We start from the raw sequence: 25181 nt of genomic DNA on the forward strand, positions 1-25181 counted from the left end.
GTGGGTTGAGCCTGTAGGGGTGACTGTGAGACAATGAACACAAACAGGCCAGGCCCTGAACCAATAGCCAGACCAAGTCACTTTCCTTTCTTGGCTTTAATCGCAGTTAATACAAAGATTCCAAAAATAGAAAGAGACCGAGACAGCGGCCAGCTTCAAGTTTTTTCTTTTGAATAAGACAAAAATGTAACAAACAAAAGGAAGTGACTGTGTCACCAAAGAAACCAAAGTCTTTACGCCCTGGGGGGGATGGGACACCCCAGGCCCTCATGCTGAGTGCACAGACCCCCACCGTGGGAGATGGGGGCACCCCCCCGATTGCAAGGGGGGCCTGAACAGAGCCATGGGGTTTAGGGGAACATGGCCCCACGTGAAAGGCAAATCAGTGAGCTCAGGTGAGCATGTGAATGCTGGAGGGAGCCTGGGGAAGCCCAGCTCTGAGCTCCTGGCCAGGCTGCATTTTGGGGCTCATCTGCTGTCAGTTAGGGTGTCGGAGGCATGAAACCTGCCCAGGCACCTGCAGCTAGACTCCCCCAACCTCAGGGCTCCTGGCTGCAGCACAGGGGGTGGGGATGTCCCACGACCGTGCATTGCGGGGTAACTCACCAAAGGCCATTGATAGGAATGGGGCTGGACCGGATGCTGGGGGAGGTCCCCCAGATATGTGCAGTGGGGGGGCTGGGGCAGGAGGGAGAACAAGTCACATGCGGTAACCCCGAGATAGGAGTATGGTGGTTCCCCCACCTGGGGGGAGGGGAAGCAAACAAGGGACCAATTTCACATCCTAGAAGGGGCATTTCAAGCCACATCAGAGGTTGCGAATGAAGGGTCCTGAGAAGCTCGATTGAAAGAGTTGTGTCCCTGAGGAGGGAGGGAATTCGAGGGCAGGGAGAGGAAACCTGTACTGGAGTCCCCGCTCTCGGCACACGCTAACATCTCCCCCATAAGGACCCAGTCACTGAGGAGCAGAGGAGACCTGCGAGGGGGGAGGTTTCCATTGGCCCCACTCACTGCACCCGGCTCCTCTGACCCCAAGCCTAGGCCGGCGGCCCTGCTCCTTCTGAGTCCCTCGGACAGGTTCCGGCCCTTCCCAGCTGGGCCTGAGAACAGCACCCCCACGAGGGCAGGACGGGGCCGGCCTGCCCCAGGGGCCAGCCAGGCATGGGTCTCACAGTTTTGGTCCCATGGTGCCCTGGCAGGTTTGGGGCTTGGCAGTAACCCACAAAGCTCCCAGTGGGGGCCAGCCCGAGCTGGCGATGGGGCACAGCTGCCTCCGGATCTTGCTCACGGAAGTGAAGTGGGTCAGACACGGGGACCAGGCCCAGACAGGGGTGCCCCCAGCACAGCAGGGACTGCTCTGCGGCCTAATGGCACTTGACGGTGTAACAGCCCAGCAGAGTCCGTCCTGCTGCCAGTCCGGAGGGACTGTGCGCCAGGCCCCAACGCCACGCGGGCTGAGCGACAGCCACTGCCCAGCCCTCCCGAGAGCCCCCTTGAGGCTCACCTCCCAGGAGCGGGGATACTGCCTGCAACCCGGTCGACATTTGGCTTGGACGAAGAGCTGGTTCTCTTTGGAAATGCCAAAGCGGAAGGTGCAGCAGGGAGGGGAAGGCACGGAGATGGAGAGGGGCGGCTGCCAATGCCGGAGTGGCAGACGTGGCTGGAGCAGCCACCACTCATCGGGGTGGCCACGGCTATGACATGCCACAAACTCCATCCCGGCAGATGCCTCTGGGCCTTGCGGGGTTGTGTTGTGGCACCACCTTGGTGTGGAATCGACGAGGAATGCTGGGAGATCAGAGAGCCGGAGGGCAGAGGAAGGGCCCTGTCTCGCCAGTCTGGTCTGGGGAAGTCAAGCTGTGCCAAGAGAGCGGGGTCAGCACAACGCAGAGCTGGTGGGGCTGGTGCCAAACTCTCATATCGCCCAGGGGCTCAGCTCCAGTGGGCGTTTCCTGAGACCACCTGCAGGAGCTGTTGAAGCTGAAGACGTCACCACACCGCGACTTCAGTGGGGGGCTTCTTGCACTGAATATGTGGCTCCCGACCCCTTCAGCACCCCACAGACGGGATGTTACGGTCTTCGCCCAGGCAGTATGGTGGAGGAGGAGGAAGCAGCTTGTTTCCGTGGGCCCCATGCCCCGGATAGAGGGCAGCGGTTAAGACAAGGCGGTGGGCCTGGTCCCCTAGATGGAGGGCGCGGCTTTGGACTGTAGCAGCGCGAGGCCAATGTGACCCTCTCCCTGCAGCTCAAAGGTGCTCCCCCCGACCCCTGCTTTGGGCTAATTCAGTTAGGGAGGTGGAGCATGGCTTTGGTTTAAAGTTACCCGTCAACTCGGCAGCCTCTGGCTAGGCCGCTCTCAGCATCTCCCCGTCCTTTGGAGCCGAATGGCAACTGGTATGAGGCAAGGATCTCGGCTCCACTGGGCAACGGCAGCTGTTGGGAGTCACAGAGCCCAGCCGGGGCTGCTCCAGGAACATCCCTCAGAGCAACGCTGACCCGAGGCTGGGATCCAGGCCAGGGAGGAGGAATCTGGTTGGGTTGGAGACCCAGCTCCTGGAAGGAGCAGGCTAAGGGAAAAGGGAGGATGGAGAGTCTCCCTCAGGATATGAGTCGCCCTGGGCCTGGGGCTCACTGGGGCGGGGAGGAACTGGGGAGTGGGATGCTGACCCCAGACAGGGCTGGCTCCAGGTCCAGAGGCATCAGAAGGTGCATCCTGGAGGAGAGGGTTACAGGGAATGGGATCAGTGGCTCCACATGGGAGGACAAGACTGGGAGGTGGGGACGGCAAAGGCAGGGCTCTGGCCCAGCCCTAGGCACCGGCAGTAGGACTAGGGTTCAGAGAAAGCCACAGCAAAGGTGCTGCAGCAGCTGCCCCACCATGCGGAACGCCTCCAGGGGCCGGGGGCAGCTGGCTTTTGCCCTTGGAGCGCTGGAATGCCGTCCTGCCGGGAGGCTGGCTGGTTGTTCAGGCAGTTGCATGTAGGGGCAGAGGGGAGGCATTGGGATGCACAACTCTCCCCACCCGCCGTGGCAGGAGTCGCCCAGCCAGGCCCCCCATGTGGAATCCGCAGGCGCTGTGTGTCAGGAAGATGAGCCGGGTGGGAAGCAGAGCCCCGTTTGCGAGTCGGAGTGTGGGGAGCCCTGCACCCCACAGTGCAGAGACCCCAGGGCTACCAGGGAATGGGCTCAGACCTGTGACCGGGCTACAGAGATTTCCTCGCTCTGCAATCCAACATCCCGTCCTGCGTCCCGGTCCGAGAGGTGAGGGCTCTGGCATTGCCACTGGGGCCCGGGAGCCGACTCCTTGCCCAACCACCTCCTCCCAGCTGCTAGCAAAGGCACTGAGTGAAAGTCCCCTGCAGAAATGGGCCGCCAGGGCGCTGGAGGCTCTACGGCGCCCGCAGCTGGCCGAGGCTGGTATAAACGTCCTCAGCTTCGCTCAGCTCTTCGAAGATGGGGATGAGGTTGAGCAGCTCTGTGTCCGCCATGTCATCAAACCAGGACTGGACAGGCACCTGAAGGGAGGCAAGCATGGGAGGGGAGGGTCAGCAGGAGCTCCACAGAGAAGTGAAGGCAGGCTGGGCTCAGATCCTCAAAGGGGCACGGCTTGTCTCCGCTCCACTTAGCCACCCCCAGGAGCTCAGCCGTGGCCTGGGGGGATGTGGGGGCTCACCGCATTCTCTGGGTGGAAGATGTAGGAGGCTGGCGAGTTGTCCAGGATGAGTGTCTTGTGCAGGTCCCGGCCCAAGCGGCTGAGGTCCTTGACGTAGCAGCCCTGGTGGAAGACACAGGACTCCCGGAAGAGCCGCGCACGGAACACCCCGCACTTGTCCAGAAGGTCCGTCACCGGGTCGGCGTACTGGCAAGAGCAAGAGAGCAGCACGTTGCTTAGAGTTCCACCGGCACGTGGCAGAAGCGGCTCGGTTCCCCACAGCTCAGCGCCAGGGCTAGCAGGAGCAGCTCAGCTTGCTCAGAAGATCTCCCCTCTCCCGCCATGGCTAGGCCACGGCCAGGCCAGCAGCACATAGAACCCCTCCCAACCACGTCCCTTCTGCACGGAGCAGGCTGGCACTGTGGGGAAAACCCCTCCAGGTTTCCCTTACCTTGGCCAGGCTGGCAGTGAAGAGGACACACTCAAACAGCTCCCCCATCCGCCTCAGGAATTCGTCCACAAAGGGTCTCTTGAGCACGTAGACCTAAGGAGGGAAGGGACCGTCAGCAGGGGGCAGGAGAGACTCCGGGGTGAGGGGAACACAGCCCCCGGGGGGACAATGCTGGAAAGCAGGGGGGAGGCTCCCCAGCACTGGCCTGGGGCTTATGCTCAAGCAGATGGAGCCTGGTGCTTAGCGCCGCCTGCCCAAAGCTGCCCCTTGGGAAACCAGCTGGAGGGGCACCAACAGCAGGATGGAGGGGCTGCCCCGTGCTCGTTGCTGCAGCCAGCGTGGGGGCTTCAGCCCGGGTCCCGTCAGCCTTCCCCTTCCCCCACCATGCCCGGCACTGAATCCAGCCCCGTTGAGTCCATCTTCTCCAGTGCCAGCAACCGCCTCCTGAAACAAGTAATCAAGAATAGGCCGTGCTGCCTGGTAACAGCCTATCCTGGATTACTTGAACCAGGCGACAGCCTCCGCAGATCCTCCGCAGCCCCAGGGAACTGGGCCTCCTCACACCCAGGCCAGGATGGGCCCCGCTCCTGGAACAGATTCTGGTCACAGTGCCACCCACCCCATCAGAGGGACACGCCTACCTGGTGCAAGGTCCCCTCTATCTCCACAGGCACTATGAAGTCAGCATTGTTGATTGGCTGAGGGGGGAAGGAATCAAGGGGTCTGTTAGCACAAGAGCAGCAGAGGGGGTTCCCCAGCTCCCCAGGGGCAATGGGAAACCAGACAGAGCACGCATGCTGTGGTGTTTCTGCACGCATCTGGCTCTGCTCTGGGGGAGATGGTGTCAGAGAATTTTGCTTTGGTGGGAGAGGAGCATTGCACGTAGGAGCTTCCAGGACCTGCTCCAAACCCTCCAGCCAATGGGACACAGCAGATCCTGACTTTCACGGCTGCGCCAGCCCCTCCCAGAACATCTCATGCCTCGTTTCCAGCCCTCGGAGCCCCCGATGCATCACCCATTTATGGGGCATTCATGGGATCTGGGATTAAGTATTCTCCATGGCCAGCAGTGGCTCAGAACCCAGCTCCTGAGAGCCAGATCCGCCTGCTCCTGTCCCCACACTGTCTCTTCCCATGAGCAGCCTCCCTGCACCACCCCTCCACCCTACCCCTTGAGCAAGCACGTGGGGTCACCTTAAAGGAGCTGTGCACCAGCGTCTCATCCAGATCGATCACCATGCAGATCCTGCCCTGGTCCCACTGAGTCACCTCGGGGAGCAGGCACGTCCCGGGAATCTGCAAGCAGATACACGCCCAGCTGTCAGAGGGATTTGGGGAGCAGCCCAGGCCCCGGCTCATATGCAGTTCACAGGTTGAATTGCTCCTCCCCAAAGAGAGGAGGCTCCTTATCTCCAGCAGCTCCCCCATCTCACAGCGAGTTGGGGTATCTGTCCATGTCCTGACACTGGAGAGAATTCCACTGGGGACCAGCAGGGAGACTCTAAACATCCCATCCAGATATCTGGGCGATACCCTCCCCATGACCCTGAGCACCCTACAGAATTACTACCCTCCTTGATCTACACAGCTCCTATCAGGACCATCCTGAATTCCCACTGGGAGCGGCCAGGGACTGGGGAGAGACCTCGTGCCAAAGCTGCATGGACTGTGGCACATAAGACTGGCCATACTGGGTCTGACCAATGGCCCAGATAGCCCATGATCCTATCTTCTCACAGGGGCTGGTGCCAGATGCTGCAGAGGGAGTGAACAGAACAGGGAAATTATCAAGTGATCCGTCCCCTGTCATCCAGTCCCAGGTTCTGGCAGTCAGAGGCTAGGGACACCCAGAGCATGGGGCTGCGTCCCTGACTATCCTGGCTAATAGCCATTGATAGACCTCTCCTCCAGGAACTTATTTCGTTCTCTTTTGAATTATGCTTCTGGCCTTCACAATATCCTCTGGCAATGAGATGGTGGTGTTAAAAGATGGTGACCTTTACCTTTTCTCCAGTGGAGGAGTGGTCTCCATCCCACAATGCTCAGGGATGAGTGGGGAACTTTGAAGTGAGGGGGAGTAAGGGAATGTTACGTCTTAAGCTTCTCCACCTTCCCCAGGAAGGCAGCTCACTCTGGCCTGGAGCCAACACCCAAGCAAAATCCACACGACTCCCACTGATACTGTGGGGTTTGAATCAGGGCCTGTTTCCATAGAAGAGGAAGGGGCATTTGCCTGGGAGATTGGAGCTGGGAATCTCAGCCACCCAGACAAATACCCGGCGGCTGCTCAGCACATACCTGGTAGAACTGGTACTGAAGACATTGCAGCAGATCGGACTAAAGCAGGAAAGAAGAAGAGAAACGCAGGTATTAGGGTGACAGCCGGCAGCAGCAGAGTGACAGCGTGGCCCTGACTGGGCGGGGGGACTAACCCGCCCGTTAGCCCTAGCCATCCGGGGACAGGACAGAACTCCCCTCCAATTTGCTGCCATGTGCTTACAACAATTCTCATCTGAGAGAAGGGGAGAGAAATCAATTAGGAAATAATCAAAGCTTAATGAATATCAGCACAAGCACTGGGTCAGCCAGAGAACATGAGAATTAAGACAGATCAAGCAGGGAAGGGCTCAGGGACGAAACTGCAGCAGGTGTTTCTCTCTCATACACACACACATTCATGCAGTGGCATATGGAGACTTGTTTATGGAGAAGGGGCCCAGTGCTGCCACCTGGTGGAACATTCCCATCACAGCAGGTGGGGGTACCTGCACCCGCACCCGCTCTATGAGTTTTGGGGGAGATGGGTGCGACTTTAGGGGGTTGTGCTTGGATGAGAGTTCCCTCTATTCACGTCTGCAGCAAGGCTACAGAACTAGACTCTCTGGCTTTTTGGTTTACCGTGATCAATGATGAACAAGCTTCATTCTTAAGTCACAGGCATGTCCTATGTGGGGTCAGGCACACCGGTGTCTAGCGGGTCGGTAGCCCAGCTCCAGTTCCCCCCTTCCCTGTAGCCCCCTTACCTTAGCGATGGTGCTGGGTTCCTCCTTATGCAGTGCATGCTCCCTGCCACAGCTCGACCGACCAACATTCTGTGCACGGAGGCAACAGAAAAGCGCCTTGAATATGTTCCGGCCACGAGGCTTCTTGGGAGAAGACTTGGACACCAAGCCTGGAACAAGGAGAGAGAACCACAGCCAAGCGTAAGCAAGATGGTCACCAGCACAAAGCCGGCTCCCCAGGCGGGATACAGACCAACCTCTCGGTACTGCAGGGTCTGGCGGGAGAGATCCAGTCCACTGCAACATGTTTGGGAGACTGGCTCAGCACAAGGGCTGCAATCAGGGAGGCATATGGGCCCAGCAGGGCAGGACTGGGGGGGGGGAGGGGACAAGAGAGCCCCTGAAAAACCAACCATAGCAGAAATCCAAGCAAAGGACGGTGGGCAAAATTCCTTGAAGGATGGAGTGGATTCAGCCCAATAGTCCTCACCCACCCATGTGCTAACCCACCACCACGCGTCCCTCTCTATTGCCCCATCCCACCCAACGCCGTTGAAGGCTGCGACCCCAAACTGGGAGGGACCCAGGGCTGCAATGTGGAGTAGCAGCCAGAAGGTGGCGCTGCAGACCCGCAAGTCCCCAGCACCTTTGAGGTACAGTCAGGTCCAGGAGCTGCTGGAGGACCAGAAACGGAGGGGGAGCCCCCAGGAGGAGGGAGAACCGGCAGGCTGGTGCAACAGGTGAGCTAAACAGCCCCTGGCTCAGAGCCAATGGTGGGGGGACAGCCTGGGGGCACATGTCACAGCCTCCCAGCGCGATCAGTAGCCAAGCGACGGTCACTGAGCCTGGGTGGGAGGTGAGCTGGGGACAACACATGCTGCAGCCCGAGGGAAATCCAGCCATTCTTGGGCACCAGGCAGTAAAAAAACGCTGCAAGGTTTTCCCCCCTCCCCAAGAAAACCAGGCAGCTGTTCACAGGGCGGAGATGCCAGCCCGGGCTCTGAGCCGCTGGCCTGGGGAGGAACAGCAGGGTCTCTGGGACCACTGTGCAATTGAGACCCCCCTATCCCTCCCTCCCAAAGAGTCCAAAACCGAAAGGCCCGATCTTGCTACCGCTGGTGTAAAGCGGGAGTAACTCCGTAGGAGTTGGCGCGGTCAGACCAGCAGGAGCGGCAGAGCAGGTCTGGAGCCTGCAGTCAGCGGGCCGCCCTCCGGAGCAGCCCCGAGTCACGCTCCAGAAACTGCATCCTTCCATCAGCACAATCCTGGTGCCATAACTCCACTGCCCTGGGGCACCACGGGGCCCCTCCCTCGCACCCTCTGACTCCACCCCCTTCGCTGTCATTCTGCACCCCAGGTTTTGCTCCCCTCCAGTCCCAGCGTATCATCTTGGGGTTTAGAGGCAGTTGAGAAGAATTCCCATCACCTTCCGTGCCATCTGAGTCACCAGCCCCTCCAGGCAACCAGGTGCTGAGGCCGAGGAGCGTCTAAGCACAAATGGGCACCTGAGCATGGTAGGGTTGACTGGCTAACCCCGGGCAGCGCGCCAGGGCCGCCCAGAGGATTCAGGGGCCCTGGGGCAAAGTAAGGGAGCTGTGACGCTTGTACTCATCTGGCGGTGGTCCGGGTCTTCAGTGGCGGGGGGCCCTTCAAGTCGCTCCACGTCTTCGGCAGCACTGAAGGGCCCCCTGCCGCCAAAATGCTGCTGAAGACTCAGACCACTGCCGGGCCAAGGCTCACAGGGCCCAGGGCCAATTGCCCCACTTGTCCCCCCCCAGCACAGACTGGCCAACTCTGTGCACTGGGCAACTCCAGGCACCGTGCACCACAACTCTCCCAACTCCCCCCCCACTCCCCCAGGCTGGTCTCTCGAGCACAGGCTGCCCACTAGGCCAATGTTGTACCACGCTCCACGGAGGTGATGTGAGACTTATCTGCTCTTGGGACCCAAGCCAGGATTTGCACCCAGGGCTCCAGAAGTGCCCGGAATCTCTCAAGGGCGCTGAGCACACGCAGCCCTTGTCTTAATAGAGATCCACCCACCTGTCCTGGCATCTCCCTGTCCCAGTGTAGCACAGGCAGACACAGCCCATGAGCCAGAGGAGCAGGCAGAGAGGCTGGCAATTTGTAGTGAAGCCCATATGAAAATACTTCACACCAGCACCGCTGTGCAGCCAGCCCGACTTAAGCCCCCGCACCTCCGGGAAAGCAGCATGGCCACAGCAAAGGCACAGCGGGGCTGAGGGCTAAGGATTCTCCCACCATGAACTCTGCCACCGACTCATTGTGTAACCTTGGGCAAGCCCCTTCACCTCTCCTGCAACTAGTACCTTCTTCCGGGGGCTGAAAGTAACTCATGCATCTGCATGCTCACAGCATGCACCCGGGGGTGCCTCGCCTGGCAGGCTTCATTCCTGGCCCATCCTGGAGAGATCTGAGCAGAGTGTCCCCAGGATTGCAACTGGGGAGAGGAACCTGGGGCCAGCAGTGACCCCAACCCATCAGTAATCTGTGTCTACAGTTCCCTGCGCCGGCTCCCGGCAGCGAGGAAGATCAGGCTGCATCCCCGTCCCCCTTCGATAACTGCAGCAGCATTTCCTCTTTCTCTGGCACCGTGCTCTGGTGGACGAGGTGAAACGGCGTTAATCACCCTAGCCGCGTTCGGCGACGGCTCCCCTCCCGAGAGCCCTGGCCCCATACCAAGAGAGCCGTTCTCAGGGTCAGGGTGCAGAAGTTATAGGACGGCACAGAGAGGGCAACTGGGCAGGCGACTGGCTGGCTCCAGAGAGTCTGTAAAACCTTAGCCTTAACGGATCACGGACCAATGGTTTCCTTGCACCAGCCACCTCCCATTTACAGAGACAAATGCAGGGGTTCGCTCCCAATTGTGACAAGAACCATTGCAATGGACCTGCCTGCTAGAAGCAGGGCCGGAACCTTTGGCCACCCCAGCTTGAGCCCGGCTGGCTCAGGGCTGGGATCGGTTAATGATAAACCTGATGTTTGCTTTGCTGACAATCCAAAGGGACAGGCTCTGCGGGGTGCTGGGAGAGCTCTAAGGGAGGTACCAGGCCTGGAGGCAGCAGGAGGCACACAGGGTGGAACAAAACAACCTCCCCACACACACTCAAGCAAACACACGCACACACACCCCGCACACACCCAGCACATTTCCCGGGCTAAGATTAATTTATAACACCTGCTGCATTTCCTTGTTCCTCCCCGGTCAGAGAATCTCTTCACAAGCTGATCTGAAATTTCCTTTTCAGAACTTCCATTTTGGGCCTAAACTCTTTCCCCGTCTCCTTCACAATGCTGAGCTAAGCACCGGGAGGGAGGAAGCACCTTTCACTCCTCCACCAGCTGCAGAAGCTCAATGGCCAACGCGACCGGCAATCAAGAAACCCCAGGCCACGGTCAAACTCAAGTCTCCAGATCAGATGCTCCCAACCCCATCACTGCATTATCTGCTCTTTGGGGCTTCTCCAAACCCAGAAGTGTCAGGAACGTGTCCCTAGGGGAACAAACATTGAGAATGCCCCACCGAAGAAGATATAGGAACAGGGGGTTTGCCACCACAGCAGCCCGTGGACCCAATGTGTCCAGTATCCCAGCTCTAGCAGCGGCTGCTGCTAAATACTCCCTGCCCAGTTACTCCATGCTGAATGTTCAGGGCATAGTAAATTGCCCACTCAATCAGGAAGTCTGATCACCTCTAAAACAAATCAATCGCAAACAAAAAGTAGCCATGAGCCATGGAAATGGAGAAGGCATGTCTACACATGAAAGTTAATCCAGACTAAGGTAGGGTGTGAATATAAAGCAGTTTAACTATTCTCGATTCCCTCCACATGCAGGTGCTGCTCTCATTCTGGAGTAAAACAGGAATAGCTATTCTGGAGTAACTCCCCGTGTAGACAAGCCTTAAAAATCTCTTTATGGTACGGACTTCAGTGTCCCGTGCCCAGTTGACTTCACTCTCGCACTCCTGGTGACATTTCAGACCACACTGGAACCCAATCAGTTATTTCCCTTCTCCTGCAATTAGTGCCCGATCCATAGATCCACTCCCACCTTGGGGGAATCTTTCCAGGTTGTGGGTTTCTATTTTCATGTTGGGCCGGAGGAAGGAGGCGACTTGGCCAATACAGACTAGACAATGAGTAGCTCAAGAAGCCTTCTCCACTCTCCAAGTTTTATGCTCATATTGAGCCCTAACCTAACCCCACCTGGCTCCCTCTCTGAATTTGCATCTCCAGCTGATGCACCAGGAAGCAAGCAGGACAACTGCAATGAGTCAGCAGACACACATACACTTCCCCCAGGGCAGCCCACACATGCGTTCCAGGAACAGCAGGCAAGCTGGGATCAGCTTCCATGCTGGGTGAGGGGTCGGGCTGCCGGGGTAGTATAAAGAGAAGTGTTTTTTCCCAAAGCACGTTGGAACGTTCTTAGGCCAGAAGGGTCCACTGTGATCATCTAGTCTGACCTCCTGTTTAGCGCAGGCCATAGGATGCCCTGGAATTCCCTCGTTTGCCAGTAATGGAGAATTCACCATAACCCCTGGTAAAATTGTTCCAATGGTTAATTCCATTCACTGTTAAACAGGTGCCTAATTTCCCCTCTGACTTTGTCTAGCTTTAACTTCCAGCCATTGGATTCTGTTAAGACTTCAGTCTGGCAGACAAAAAAGCCCATTAGCAAATTTTTATTCCCCATGTAGGTACTTGCAGCCTGGGATCAAGCCACCCCTTAACCCTCTCTTTGTTAAGATAAATAGATTGAGCGCCTGGTGATGTGAAGAGGACCCTGACCTCGCTGTTGCTAATCAAACACCTTTGTCACATGCTTATTTGTCTAGAGGAGCACCTGTGGCTTAAGATCACATATATGTGTTTTAAAGGGGAAGAGAGATGGAGAGCGAGTTCCTTAGGGCCAGTTCCCAACCCCTGGCATAACAGGGTCAGGGACATGGCTACCATATGGCTCCCAAATGGAGCCTCCAGAGCATTTCCAGCATCACTGGGTCTTTTATGGGCCAAAACGCACTCATTGGAAAACACTGTATTTCCTACTGTATATGCCGAGGCGCACCAAGGTTTGGGGACATGGTGGCAAAGGTCAATGCATGAGTCAGCCAGCAGCTCTCAAAATAGCCAAGACTGAAGTCAGTTACAGTAACCCAGTTTCCAATGCAGCTCTTGAGAGGAAGAGACAAATAGCCAGAGGCAAAGGTATCCAACCACTTCTCCTGAGGTGGCTCTCTGGGCACCGCTGTCACAGGCCCAACATCCTGCAGGAAGCCGGGATGGCTGCTCTCCAAGACAGGCTCCTGGTCACGATGGATGCCTGGTCTCATAAACGGTGGCAAATCTATGTGCCAGGGGAGCCAGGGTCAGGAACAGAGAGGGATAATGAGCTGGAGAGGTTCAAGGGATACCAAGTACCATCTGTGAGAAGAATCCAAAGTCAGCGGAGACCTTTTCCTTGGCCACAGCATGGATCACTCCGATTTTTTCTATGATCCAATAAACACCTTTCCCCAAACTGCTCCAGGGGTCATAGCAGCACCAGCTCCTTGTAGGAAAAAGATATTGGACAAGTCACTGCCGTGAGAACACCAGCCCCTGCCAATCTTGGTATTTCTAGAGCACCCATCACCATAGTCTCTGGGCCCAGAGGGTGCTGTCGTACTGTGGCCGTCATCTCATTTGTTCACCTCAAATTTTACTTTCCGGATCTTCTGTCTCCATAGTGGCAGTTCCAGCTGGATGCTGCAGGCGGTGGGGTCTCGCCACCTCCCTTCCAGAGTCTCGCTGTTCGGGGACCCATCACTCAGAGTGGAGTGCAGGGATGGGTCTTCCAACCCCAGGTAGCCGCTCCCTTGACTCCCGAGCCAAAGTGCTGGAGGTTAATGAGAGGCAAGAATCCTGGGCTAAGGTAAGACATGACCGTGGGGAGGGCCAGGCCCAGCCATTGCAGGGAGAGCAGAGAGGTGCATCTCGCTGGTGAGTGAACTCACCTCAGAAAACAAAGTGCCACCACTCTGTACCCTGGGGGTGGGGGCTTTAGTGTAGCACCCCTACCCCAACTGTCCCTGTAAAGAGTCAAACTCACCTTCCTACTGCAGCCCCTGGACAGCCTATTTCTTGGTGCAACAGGACAGTGATTTACCTCCTCTGAGCACACAAGGGCACCCCCCTTTCTGTCACTCCCCCACACATCCTCCCCCACTCCCCACTCCACGCCCACACTTTGCTTTGCCAGACCCCTCCCCTCCAGTGCACTTCAGTCCCTGCCCACCGCTCTTTCCTCTCACCCTGTCCTCCGGATTCCCTGTTGTGCCTCGGTACATTGCACCTGTCCCCTGGTCTCACACTTGGACTTTCCGCAGGTGGTTACTTCTCCTCTGGGCTTCTAGTTGCTTGGGGGAAGGGGGGAATCTCAAAGACCCTCAGCCCCAGGGAAAACCACTCAGAGGAGCCCAATAAACGTCACCCACCAATTTCCAGTCCGTTTGGACTGGAGCTAGAATGACAACAGAAAGGAAATGGGTGGGTTATCGTCCTGTCCCAACAAGCCCAGACTTCCCTCCCCAGCCCATCCCCATAATGAAGGGGAGATGACCCCCCACTTACACCCTGCAGCTGGAAGCAAGCTCAACTTCAGCCCATAATGCTGAAGGGCTGAGCCCCCCTATCCTCCCTGGCCCAGGCACCCCCACAGTGAGCTCCATGCACCAAAGCTGCCTGTTAATCCATTCACTGCTGATGGACAGAGCAGTTAGTTATTCAGTGTCAAAAATACACCCAGCGCATCCTCAGCACGTCTCAGTGACCTGGCCCGGGGCCCCGTGCAGCAGAGTCAGTAGCTGGGAGGGACGAGCTTACAGAGTCAGGAAGGGATTGGGATCATCTCTCTCTGTGGGGTTGGGGGAACTAGCTACTCCTTCTATGAATCCCAAGGGGAAACTCCGTCTGTCTGGAGCCTGTCCCCGGTGTGGGGAGATCAGGGCAAGGCAGCAGAGTGGGATCCTCTGGGATGAGACGCAGAGGCGAGGAAGGGTCTCCAGCACCTGACAGCTTGCCTGACCTGTGGCCCAGGAACAAGCATGCCAAGCAAAAGGTGACTCCCCTTGCAGCTCCCAGAACATGTGGGGTTGCCGCTGCCTCCTTCCTTGGCTTCCTGCCTCCCTCTCTCTGCAACTTCACTCTCAAGACAAGCGGTGGAGCCCCAGGTCAGACTGGGGGTGCTGCAGAGCAGACGAGAGGGAAGGGGGAGGAGGTTAACCCACAGCAAGGGCGGAGGCCCCAGAGCAGAAATGAATTATGGTAGGTCCCAGAGCAGATGAGCCCTTCGGAGCAGGCAGGCAGGGAGCTCCAGGACATGAATTATTCACATGGTAGAGCCCCTATTATATCAAGTGTTACCAGTTCCAAGGGGCTGGACACTGCAAGCACTAATAGCCCCCTGGCCAGGGGGTGGGGCTGGGAAGGAGCAGGAGACCTTTCCCCTTGCGCAGATTTTGCAGCTCCCAACAGGGGGGAGATTTAGAGCTCACGAGCAAGGGACCTTCCCCTTGCACCAGGGAAGGAGGGTTTAAACAGTCCTGAAGCCCACCCTAGACCAGTGATGGTGCAGCTTCCGAGTCCCCATCGGTTGCAATCCCCCTGGTACTTTTCACCCTGAGCCCAGCCCTTGTGACATGTACCCAGCCCCACTCCTCAACTCCAGATCCCGTGGCATGAGTCAGACCCTGAACATTATTTCAGTGCAACTTTGCAGAACAAAGACCAGTCCCTCTGTCCAGGCAGCCCACAGCTGCCTCCCACTAGCAGCTTCCTCTCACAGAAGGGATCATGGAGAGGGAGAGCTAGGGCTATCTGGGGGAGGCGGTCATGTTTCTGTGCTTAGAGGCATCCGCACAGGCATGGTGCTGGGCGTGGTACAGAGGGAGTTGCTTTGCAATAATCCCAGTGCATTCCCAATCCAGGGAACTGTCATTAAGGTAACGAAGCAGAGAAATTACATGTAAAAAGTATTGTTTATTTGTTAAATATCCAACAGCATCTCCCACCTGCCCTGGGGAGAACCTCCAACTTGTCTCAATCACCTGCACGGCGTAAGCAGGGCCAAGGGCACAGGGAGAATAGAGATGTAAGATCTTAGCAGCACACTGGCTGTGTAGGAGTAAAATATCCAACATCCTGCAACCAGCCTGCAGCACCCACTGAATGAGGAGGCTGGACGCTGGAGATAAATACAAGTCACTGAATCAACATACTTTGGCATTCTGTGTGCCAAAGACCATAGCCCCGGAGCAGGAGATTATGCCCTGAAACAATCCTGAGATTCAGGCAAACCCTTCCATGCAGTTCTGTATGTTTTCTGACACTACTGGAAATGCTCCCAGGATACCCTCCAGGTTTCCTGAAGCCAGCCTCCGAAACAAAGGATTTTAGCCCTGTAACTCCCACCACCAGCGGAAGCTGAGGGACAGACAAACCTCAGATGAGCTCCGGCGTTTTTAACACCCCCATCTCTGGCAAAATATGGCGCAGTCACCCAGACTGCAAACTGGCAGGCAGCAATTCTGAAGTTCAACCACCTCCAAGCAGGTGACTGTACTTACAGAAAACAATAGCACACGCTCATTGGGTTTTCCTTTTTAAAAAAAACCAGAACAAATCCAAACGGATCATCTCCTCAAAATCGGTAGATCCAAAAAAAGGATGCTTTGCTCCTAGCCCTAGCCAAAAAAAATACCTGAGGAACCAGTGGACTCTGGAGTGACACATTCACCTCAAACGGCAAAAGTTCACCTCTCACTTCAGTGTCGTCACTCACGCAAAACACAGGAACCCCAGGGCCCAGCCCCTGGAGTCCCAGGTGAAGGGTTTGATGGACAGCAAAGAGCAATGCTGAAGAGGGGTCATTCCTGCTGGAGCAAAGAGATGTCGGACTGGGGGAAAATGGCTTTCAGTCACAGGCCATCCCTGAGTAAAATGAAACCTGCTTTCACCTAGAGAGTGACCCAGCATTGAGTGATGCCCTATCCTCCATGCCAGCCTCCGCCCAGATTTAGCGAGAAGTTGCAGCAGGAGAAGCCATGGCTTTTGCCTGGCACACAGCTAGTCCAGTCCCTATGAATCACAACCACAGTCACTGGGGCTCAGCAGCTGCCAGTTCAATCATCCACCTAGCAGAAGGCAACTGGTGAGGACAAGGCAGGCAGCACAGGCTCTCCCCCAGCTTAAACCTGTTTAGCAAAGGCTAACAGAGCAGAAAGACAGGAATTCCTCCTGGGCTGGGATGCACAGCATAACCCTCCTTCACCCACCAGCTCGTTAAAAGTCTGATTCACAGCTTCCCAGGACTTCCTTCTTGCACACACTGACGGGAGGAGGTTGGTGGTTGGACAGGATGAGTTTCTTCCATTAGAAGCCCAGATGAGCTAATGCTCACAGCCAACACTCCAGGTCTCAGTCATGTCACCTGGGTCAGATATTATCTCCCACTCCTCTACAAAACAATGGACAGGCCCCTTCCCCTATATAATTTCTGTCTAGACTCACCTTAAGGAGGAGATCACAAAACTGGTTCAATGCTATTTGGGGAGACTCTGATGACCCGGGGCTAGTCTTCCAGGACAATATGTCATCTCATCCCAACCCGCTAGTTCATGAAGTCTTCCCTGGAACTCAGAGGTACCCAAAGCCAGAGGGGCAGTGACAAGGATAGCTTCACCAACCATCATAAGGCCGAACTGCCTGGTTGGAGATGTTCAGGGCTTGTCTACACTGGATACACTACAGCAATACAGCTTCAGTGTTTCAGTGTAAACACTATTTACGCAGATGGGAAGGGTTCAGTGGTAGCAGATGACAGAACAAGGAGCAATGGTCTCAAGTTGCAGTGGGGGAGGTCTAGGTTGGATATTAGGAAAAACTTTTTCACTAGGAGGGTGGCGAAGCACTGGGATGGGTTCCCTAGGGAGGTGGTGGAATCTCCTTCCTTAAGAGGTTTTTAAGGTCAGGGTTGACAAAGCCCTGGCTGGGATGATTTAGTTGGGAATTGGTCCTGCTTTGAGCAGGGGATTGGACTAGATACCTTCTGAGGTCCCTTCCAACCCTGATCTTCTATGATTGGTGTAGGGTATTCCACTGCCCCGAGAAGTGGCAGCAGCTCAGTCAATGGAGGAATTCTTCCATCAACCTCGCACAGTCTATGCCAGTGAAATTCCCTGTGTAGACCAGCCCTTTGCCAGAGTAAAGAGACACCATGACTGTGGCAGGTATTTGAAAATGGGACACAGGCCTTTAAAATCCAAATTGCAGATCTCGCCCTCCTCAGCTGCATTAAGGAGAGAAAAGTCGAGTCAAATTCATGAGTCTCTTTGGCTGAGCATCCTGGCCAGGACTTAGGGCACTTAGCTCCCATCTGGGGAATCCCAGCCCCTGGTCTCATCTATGCAGCTGCCATTTACTGAGTCTAAGTCCTGACACATAAGGTCCAGTGGACTGAACATGAGGCTGGGATCCAGGAACTCCTGGGTTATAATCCCAGAGCCAACACCGGCTCCCGCTGACGCCTCGGGCAAGTCACCTCTCTGTTAAACAGGGACGATCGCAACCACAGCGTGGGGAAGGGAAGTGCTAAGGTTAACCTAGTGAGCATTTCTACTATTGAAAAGCGTGATATAAGTGCTAAGGATTATTAAATCTTCCAGAGCAAACCAGGGTTTCTCCCAACAAAAGACACAGCTCCTCACCCCAAGCGCACAGAGGCCGTACTTTCTGAATTACTTCCACTTGCTAACGCTAGTACAATTTCCAAGGGGGGAGGGGAGGGAAAAGCAATAGTGTAGACAAGGCATCTGGTGCCAGTCTGTGTTTTAAACACTACGTCATCTGAGCCTGTCATTGCACACCCCTAGGGCATGAAAAACACTTGATGGTCGCCCAGAGCCTTCTCTACACTAGAGCTGCCACCAGTGGTGCCGCAACAGTACAAAATAACCACCTAGAGGCAGCCAAAGGGAACACAGCTCAGCGACACTCCGGGTTCTTGCAGGAAGAAGCCAGGAGTCGTGCTGTGAAGGGGGGAGGGAGTCAATTGTATTTAAGATGGAAAGGCCTCTGTGTTCTACAACCAGCGAGCTCTTATTGCACAGCCACTGCAACCCTCCCAAAGATACGCGAGCCCATGCTGCCCTTCCGCCTCTCCCTGCCTATGCAAAGTTTAGGAGTTAGGTGCGGAAGAGGCCAATTCAGAACGGTGAAGTGTGACCCTCTTAAATGACCGGGGCTGGGTTTGCAGATCGAGGTTATCAGGGCGGGGAGCACCACGCTAGATTCCCCATCAGCTCATAGTAAATCCTGCCTAATTAATTGTCATCTCCATAAAAAAAAAAAAAAAAAAAAAGGCCTTCCCTGCATTATATCACAGAATCAATACCCCGCAGGACCCGCTTCTCTAAGGGAAGTACCATTTACAGTGAAGCACAAGGAAAAGGCCAAATTATTTCAAGCACATGACAAGGTGTAAAAGCCAAATCCAGTTAGAAGCCTCTGCCCAGAGGGACGTTATTCTGTGAGGCTGATGCTATATACAATCTTTAGGGCAGGAGTGGTCACTTATCACAGATTTGTACAGCACCCAGCACAACAGGCCCCAACTTGGTTGTGACCTTTTAAGTGACGCTGCAACATGTATGTCGAACACCAATACCTAGTCTATGTTGGAATTTCTGCCACTGATGTAGTTGCACCAATGCAAACTCCTGATGTAGCCCCCCAGCCCCCACTGATCCTGATGCCCATCACCCTGCGGTGGCGCACATCACAGCTACGCTAGGTGGCTTACATTGGGATGGTTACATCTGTGGGGGAAATCCCAGCATTGATTCAGAGATTACAAAACCAGAAGGAACCATTGTGATTATCTAATCTGTAAAACAAGGCTTAAGGGTGTAAGACAAGGTCTAAGGGTGTGGGGATTCATAAATCCTTGGCAAGATCTATCCTGCTTACTTATATGGCCCTCCATACCATGATATCTGAGTACCACATGCTCTTATCTTCACCACCCCTCGGGAGATGGAGCAGTGCTAGCAGGGAAACTGAGGACAAAGCAACTAAGGGTGAGATCCACAAAGGGAATTAGGCGTTGCAACACTCAACCTCACGGCACCTAACTTCTAGGCACCTAGAAATTCACAGGAACATCCCCCCCCCCCCCCGCGCAATCCGCAAAACCCAAACCAGGCTCCCTAGACAATGAATGAGGAGAGACAGGTGCCTTACAATGGGCAAATCCAGCATGGGAGGTGGGGAGCCACCTAAGTTAGCCAATGGGAGATGCCAATGATGGGGGGGCATGCTAAGCCTTTGCCCCTTTCATAGATAGGCACCTAAATCCAGGCTGCAAGGAGACACCTAGCGAGCCATGAATGGGAACCCCACTCCTGGAGTCAGGCAGCTTAAGCCCTAAAGCTGTTTCTTGCCTGCTTCGCACTCACCCAGGATGTGGAAGACCCAGGTTCAATTCCCCCTCTTTGCCAGAGACGGAGAAGGGAGACACCTGGTCAACTCCTCTCTCTCAGGAGAGCGCTCTAACCACTGAGCCATGGGCTATTCCGATTTGGGGATCCAGTGTCTGTTGCTGAAGCTGTTCCACTGCGGATAAACAAAGACCTGCAGGGGGCTAGACCCAAGGTGTCCCATCTCCCACCTAACCACTGACCTATACAGTAACTCTCTCTGGCCCAACGACTTCACTATTTAACCAAAGTGAAACAGCAGTAATAGGAGGGACTAAGGCCTGGTCTGTCTATGGACCTAGTTACATTGTTCGGGGCTGTGAAAAAATGTCAGGCCTTGTGCAATGCAGTTCGGTCAATCTAATTAACCCCACTAGGTCCAAGGAAGAATTCTTCCGGCAACCTAGTTATCGCCTCTTGGAGAGGTGGCTATGCTACATCGTTGAGAAAACCCCTTCTTTTGATGTCGGAAGCAACTACACTACGGCACTAGAGCGACACAGTTGTGCCTCAGTCGTGTAGACATGGCTTCAGGGAGCCCCACATCAAAATACCCCTAGCTCAGTGGTTAGCACACTCTCCGGAAAGCCAGGAGATCCCCATTCAAATCCATTCTCCCCCTCTGGCAGAGAGAGGGAACTGAACCTGGGTCCCTCACAGTGACTGCTCTAACCACTGGGCTAAACATTTTGAGGTGGGAACCATCCCCACCTCCTCCTCCAGTTGGATCTTACAGAGACCTGATCCTGGAGGCAGTTTCTCAGCACGCCTACCGGATTGGACCCTGCATGCAACACAGGCGGATGCACATCTATCTTCCCCTGGTTTGTTAATTGCTCTGGGGCTTTGGCGGGACATAAGCGTCCAGGTGCCTCGAGGAAGACACTGCTGTGCCTGCATAAAGGCAGGACATAGGCGTCGAGGGAACTGTTATCCTGAAAACTTAGGTGCTTAAGCAAGTTTAGGCACCTACAGGGTTCAGCAGGAGTTCTGGGGATCGAAGTAGAGGCAAAACTGGGAGTTAGACATGTACATCTGGACTGTAGATGCCTAAGTACTTTTGTGGGTCCCACTTCAGGGTCATAAAGCAAGTCTGTGGCCAAGCAGGGAATTGAACCTGGGTCTCTAACCACTAGACAATCCTTCCTGCTGGACACTTTGGCATTATGTTCTCGACGCCCCTAGTCCTTCCCAGGCAAATACAGCTATAAATTATAATGGGACTAAGAAACATTTCCGAACTGCAGCTCTTTTGCAAAAATCAGCAAGGAGCATGTTTTAGTATCAGATTCACGCTAAATGAGGTTTTTGGTGCCTCTCTTTCAACAAATAAAATAAGAGAGAAAAGCTGTTTTGTAGGATTAAGGGAAGAGGGGTCAACCAATGCTGCTCCCGAGCCATTATTTTGTAAATAGATTGAAAGGGCTGGTTAAAATGTATCTTAAAATGGCCTCACGCACCCCAGTCAGTTACCTCCCTGAGCACTGCAATTTGCAGTGCATTTTTCAAAACAGAGGAGTCGATACAACACGCTGCTGTTTGATCTGATTCCAAAAATGGCTGTCACGACCAGAAATCCTGATCCCTTGCAGCAATCAAAATCCAGCCCTGAGAATAACTCAACAGGAAAAGCAATCCTGCCCAATCCCAGCCTTTAGGAACACCAACCACCCCAGGGAGGGGGTGGCGTGTGTCCACCTGGTACTGAGCTCAATGGTACTGAAGATATTGTACTCCCTAAGGACATATGGAAGGAACACATACTTCCCTCTCCGAGGATTTGCTCTGGGGACATTTCAGCACGAATCATTTGCTTTGGGACACACACACATACACACACAGTTTGGGAAGTTCCTAGAAATGGGGGGAAACGCATATATACAAAGTCCTAGTGCTGCTGACTGAGTTAAATGTCATGTTGCAATATTGTGTTCAAACCACAAACATATAGAAGAGGAGGAAATACGTTTTCTGGCTGGGAAGTTACTGAACATTTAGAGCCAGAGTGGAGAGAGAAAGAGAGAGATCCTCTAGAAAGGAGGATTTCACTGGCTTTCTCCCGCTTACACATAAATCACTGCTTCTAAGAAGAGAAAAACCCATTACAACTTTGCTGTTCTGTAAACATCCCAAAGGTAGCAGAAGCAGCTCCTACTGAGTCAATAAATTATCCTTAACTACAAATCTCACCCACAAACAGTGGGAATACCTTTTTAAAATTTGTGTCTGTACTTTCAAGATTAAAAAAAAAATTGAGAAAAGACCCCAAAACTCCTCTGCAAAGATTCCAAACCTCTAAAATCGAAGGATCATTTATTTCATCAGACAATTAAGGACTTAATGACATTTTTCCTATTAAGTGGTGTTCTTCGAAACTAATTCCAGTAAGAAGGTTTGACAATCCTGTGACTATCTTAGGTGCTGATCATGTAGGGAAGGACCGGGGTCTGAGAAAAAAAAAATCAGGTCAAATATCAAGAGGGATCTCTCTACAACTGCAATTGTGACGGTCCAACAACTAGTTATCTGAAACCTCGCTAATGAATTGCTGAGGGCAAATTCCAAAAAGGAAAAACACAGAGAAATCTCCACTTTAAGAGGAATTAACACTGCTTAAAGCCAACGACACAAACTGTTTGTATTGTTCCCATCAAACAGAGAATAGGGAGCTCAGACGCTAAGGAAATCTCTCTTTGAAGCGGTCATTTGGGGTCCACAGAAATCCAAAGGATGATCAGCACACACAACCCATAGGGGCTCAGTAATGGGGAAGGACCCATCTTGTCTGCACTAAACCCAAACTCAGCACTGCTAACAGTACCCCGTTGTGCCAGCATCCAACAGCAAGCTGCGGAAAGAGGGGATCCAAAGCCGTGTGCCCCCCACGCTCTGACTTGCAGTTAATCACTCTCCAAAAAAACAACTACTTGTTCCACTTCCTTATCAAGATCAAGTTTTGCTAGTAAAACACTTAAGAAGTATTCATCTCCTTTACTGTGCCACCCACCGAGACAAAAGGGAAAGAAAGAACACACAGGCCTTCTCTCCACCAACTTCCAAATAGAGCCAGCTTGTTTGTTTGCAAGGGATCTCTCCACCCAAATTAGTGTTTCTCTGGGCGACTGCCATGAGCCTCCATTTCCCTGAAACAAGGCAAGCCAGAGTAGCGACTAGATGCTGGCATTCAATTAAACCTTTCTGTATCAGCCAGGGCACCAAGAGGAAAGGGGTGGGGTGCCGGGGGAGAACAGCCACGCAAGTTCAAAAACCAATGCCACCTCCAAGATCTCTGGCACTCCTGCCAAGAGCTAATCGGTAGGTAGGCCCAATCAGCCAGAGGGAACGGTGGTAAACAAACTCCCTTCACTCCCGGTGGGGCACACAGCTGATTTCTAGCATCCAAGGGGCAAAACCTACTGGACTTTTGCACAGTTTCACCAATTTCAAAACGCTGGGCGCACCCAATATGCATGCAGCTCTCGTTTAGGCACCATAAGAAGTGGCTGGCCCATGGAGTGGTTGGCTCTTTTGGAAAAATAAAAATAAAAATTGAGCAGGAACTGCCAGATGCCCAGTGCTTTGGGAAAAAAAAAAAAAAGGGAAGGCCCTTATTTAGATGCCTAAAAATTGGAGTGGAGCTCTTTGGGAAAACGTGCACCCAACTGTGGGTCCTGAGCACTTGGGAGGAAGGGCAGAGGGAAATAAATCGACCCCTGAACTTTTTCGGAGTTCTGACCCCAGAAGGAATAACACTGCCTCTTTAAGAACATGGAGACACTGGGGAAAAAAAACTGGAGAAAAACTGAGACCCCAAATTAACCCGCCTGCAATCCCAGAGCATTCAAAGAGGAACGACAATTCCATGTTCTGTTGCACACAAACAAATGCATCACCAGTGCAATCAGAAACACCCAATAAACAATAGACTAATTATTCCTACTCCTCCAGTCACCGCACTTCAGTCTCTGAGTACAGTTTTGCACAGCTGATTTCAAGAGCTGATCCCTCCAAACCCCACACACACACACACAAAAGCCACCGCACAGGTTTTATTTCCCCTAGATTAAACTAGCGGCTAGTGAAAAAACCAAAGCAGAACTGGACTACAGAGCTACCAATAAGGAGGACATTTAAACTGCTTTGTGTCTCCAGCTAGGTTTTCACTACATAAGCCAAAGAGGATCCATCTTTTAATCCTTGTGTCCTGCAATTGGCAAAGTCCACTGGGTCAGCCTTGTTTTTCCATGATGAATCCATGGCTCTGTGCTGGGGAAACCTGCAAAGTTAGCAGTCTGTGGCATGACAAAAGCAGGAGACACCTTGTGATTGAACTTCCCCCGCTCCCATCTCCTATACCAGCTTGGCAAACGCCAGGTTTGGGAAAAGGCTGCTTGGAGGTGTCAGCACAGAGCCACATCCAGTCCCTTGGACCAACGTGAGAGCACCACTTGTAGACAGGGTGACCAGATAGCAAGTGTGAAAAAATTGAGACACTTTTTTTGGGGCGGGGAGGGGGGGGTTGCCTATATAAGACAAAGCTCTTAATATCATCAAGACGTCTGGTCACCCTACTTGTAGACAAGGGCGGGGCAGAACAAACAGCAGCTAGTAGGAAGCAATGTAGCTCAAACCTGACGTTTTAAGATCTCAGATGCAAAAAAAAAAATCGTTTCAAATGCAAGAAAATCCAGGAGTTGGGCTCAGCGGAAAGGGGGAGGGGGAACGCATGGAAGCCCCTGGCATTCCTTCCTCTCCACATAACTAGGATGTTTATGAAAATTTCCCAAATCCCAGCCGCCCAGGACAGCAGAGGAAGGAGGGGAGGGAGCCGATCACAGCGACAAAAAACAAACCCACCAGCGAGGGGGAAAAGGCAGGAAAATCGCAAGCACATTTAAGGGTCAAGTGAGGATTTTGCATCTGGGTTGAGTCGCCCCCTTTCAAAGGCTCTTTTTGCAAACATTAATGGGGGGGGAGTGACGGCAGGCGAATGGCCCCGCGTAGCTGCAGAGATGGAAGAGCAAAGCCCCATACACACGTCGCTAAACATCGCTACTGCGCCGAACCCGAGTGGGAAAGGGTGCAAGAGACACCCTCTCCGCATTTGCACAGATCAGGAACAGCCCCTTCGCCCCACGTTGCCTAGATCAGGAGTTAGCTCCCCACCATTGCACAGATTGGGGAGGTGGGGGTGATAGTGGGGGTGGGGAGAGAGACGCCTCCTGTTTCTCATTGCAAAGTTTCTAACTTTCTCTCCCTTACCTTGTTTTGCAAGCACCAGGGCTTCTTCCCTCTGCACTTGGGTGATGATAGAACCGCTTTCCATCTAACAATCCCACAGATCCAGGGGATCCTTTGGGTGGGAGGGGGTTGGGGGAGGGAAGAGGCCCAGGGAGGTGGGGGCGGGGGTGCTGTGTGTAGGAGGTGTGGGGTGGTCCTCAGCTGCAAATGCCCTGAGTAGGCTGCATGCATGCATGCAAGCCGAGCAGCGGCTCCAGGCTTCTCAGATCGGGTCCAACATGGAGAATCCGGGG

General features: G+C 54.1%; 1 protein-coding gene across 2 annotated transcripts; it reads right to left on the reverse strand.

Annotated features, from left to right (window-relative positions):
* Nucleotides 1–77: 77 nt before the first annotated feature.
* On the reverse strand, nt 78–25181 carry CTDSP2 (CTD small phosphatase 2). 2 transcript variants are annotated; one of them, XM_032786865.2, is made up of 8 exons: nt 24910–25181; nt 7128–7276; nt 6403–6441; nt 5299–5400; nt 4746–4802; nt 4105–4197; nt 3675–3860; nt 78–3516 (listed from the first exon to the last, which is right to left on the reverse strand). In XM_032786865.2, the coding sequence occupies exons 1-8, from the start codon at nt 24971–24973 to the stop codon at nt 3391–3393; spliced, it is 816 nt and encodes a 271-aa protein (XP_032642756.1). In that variant the 5' UTR covers nt 24974–25181; the 3' UTR covers nt 78–3390. The 2 variants fall into 2 exon arrangements, with proteins under 2 accessions (XP_032642756.1, XP_032642758.1); XM_032786867.2 differs by lacking the exon at nt 6403–6441.

This window comes from Chelonoidis abingdonii, chromosome 26 (genome assembly GCF_003597395.2).
Source record: "Chelonoidis abingdonii isolate Lonesome George chromosome 26, CheloAbing_2.0, whole genome shotgun sequence".
Classification (NCBI taxonomy): Eukaryota; Metazoa; Chordata; order Testudines; family Testudinidae; genus Chelonoidis; species Chelonoidis abingdonii.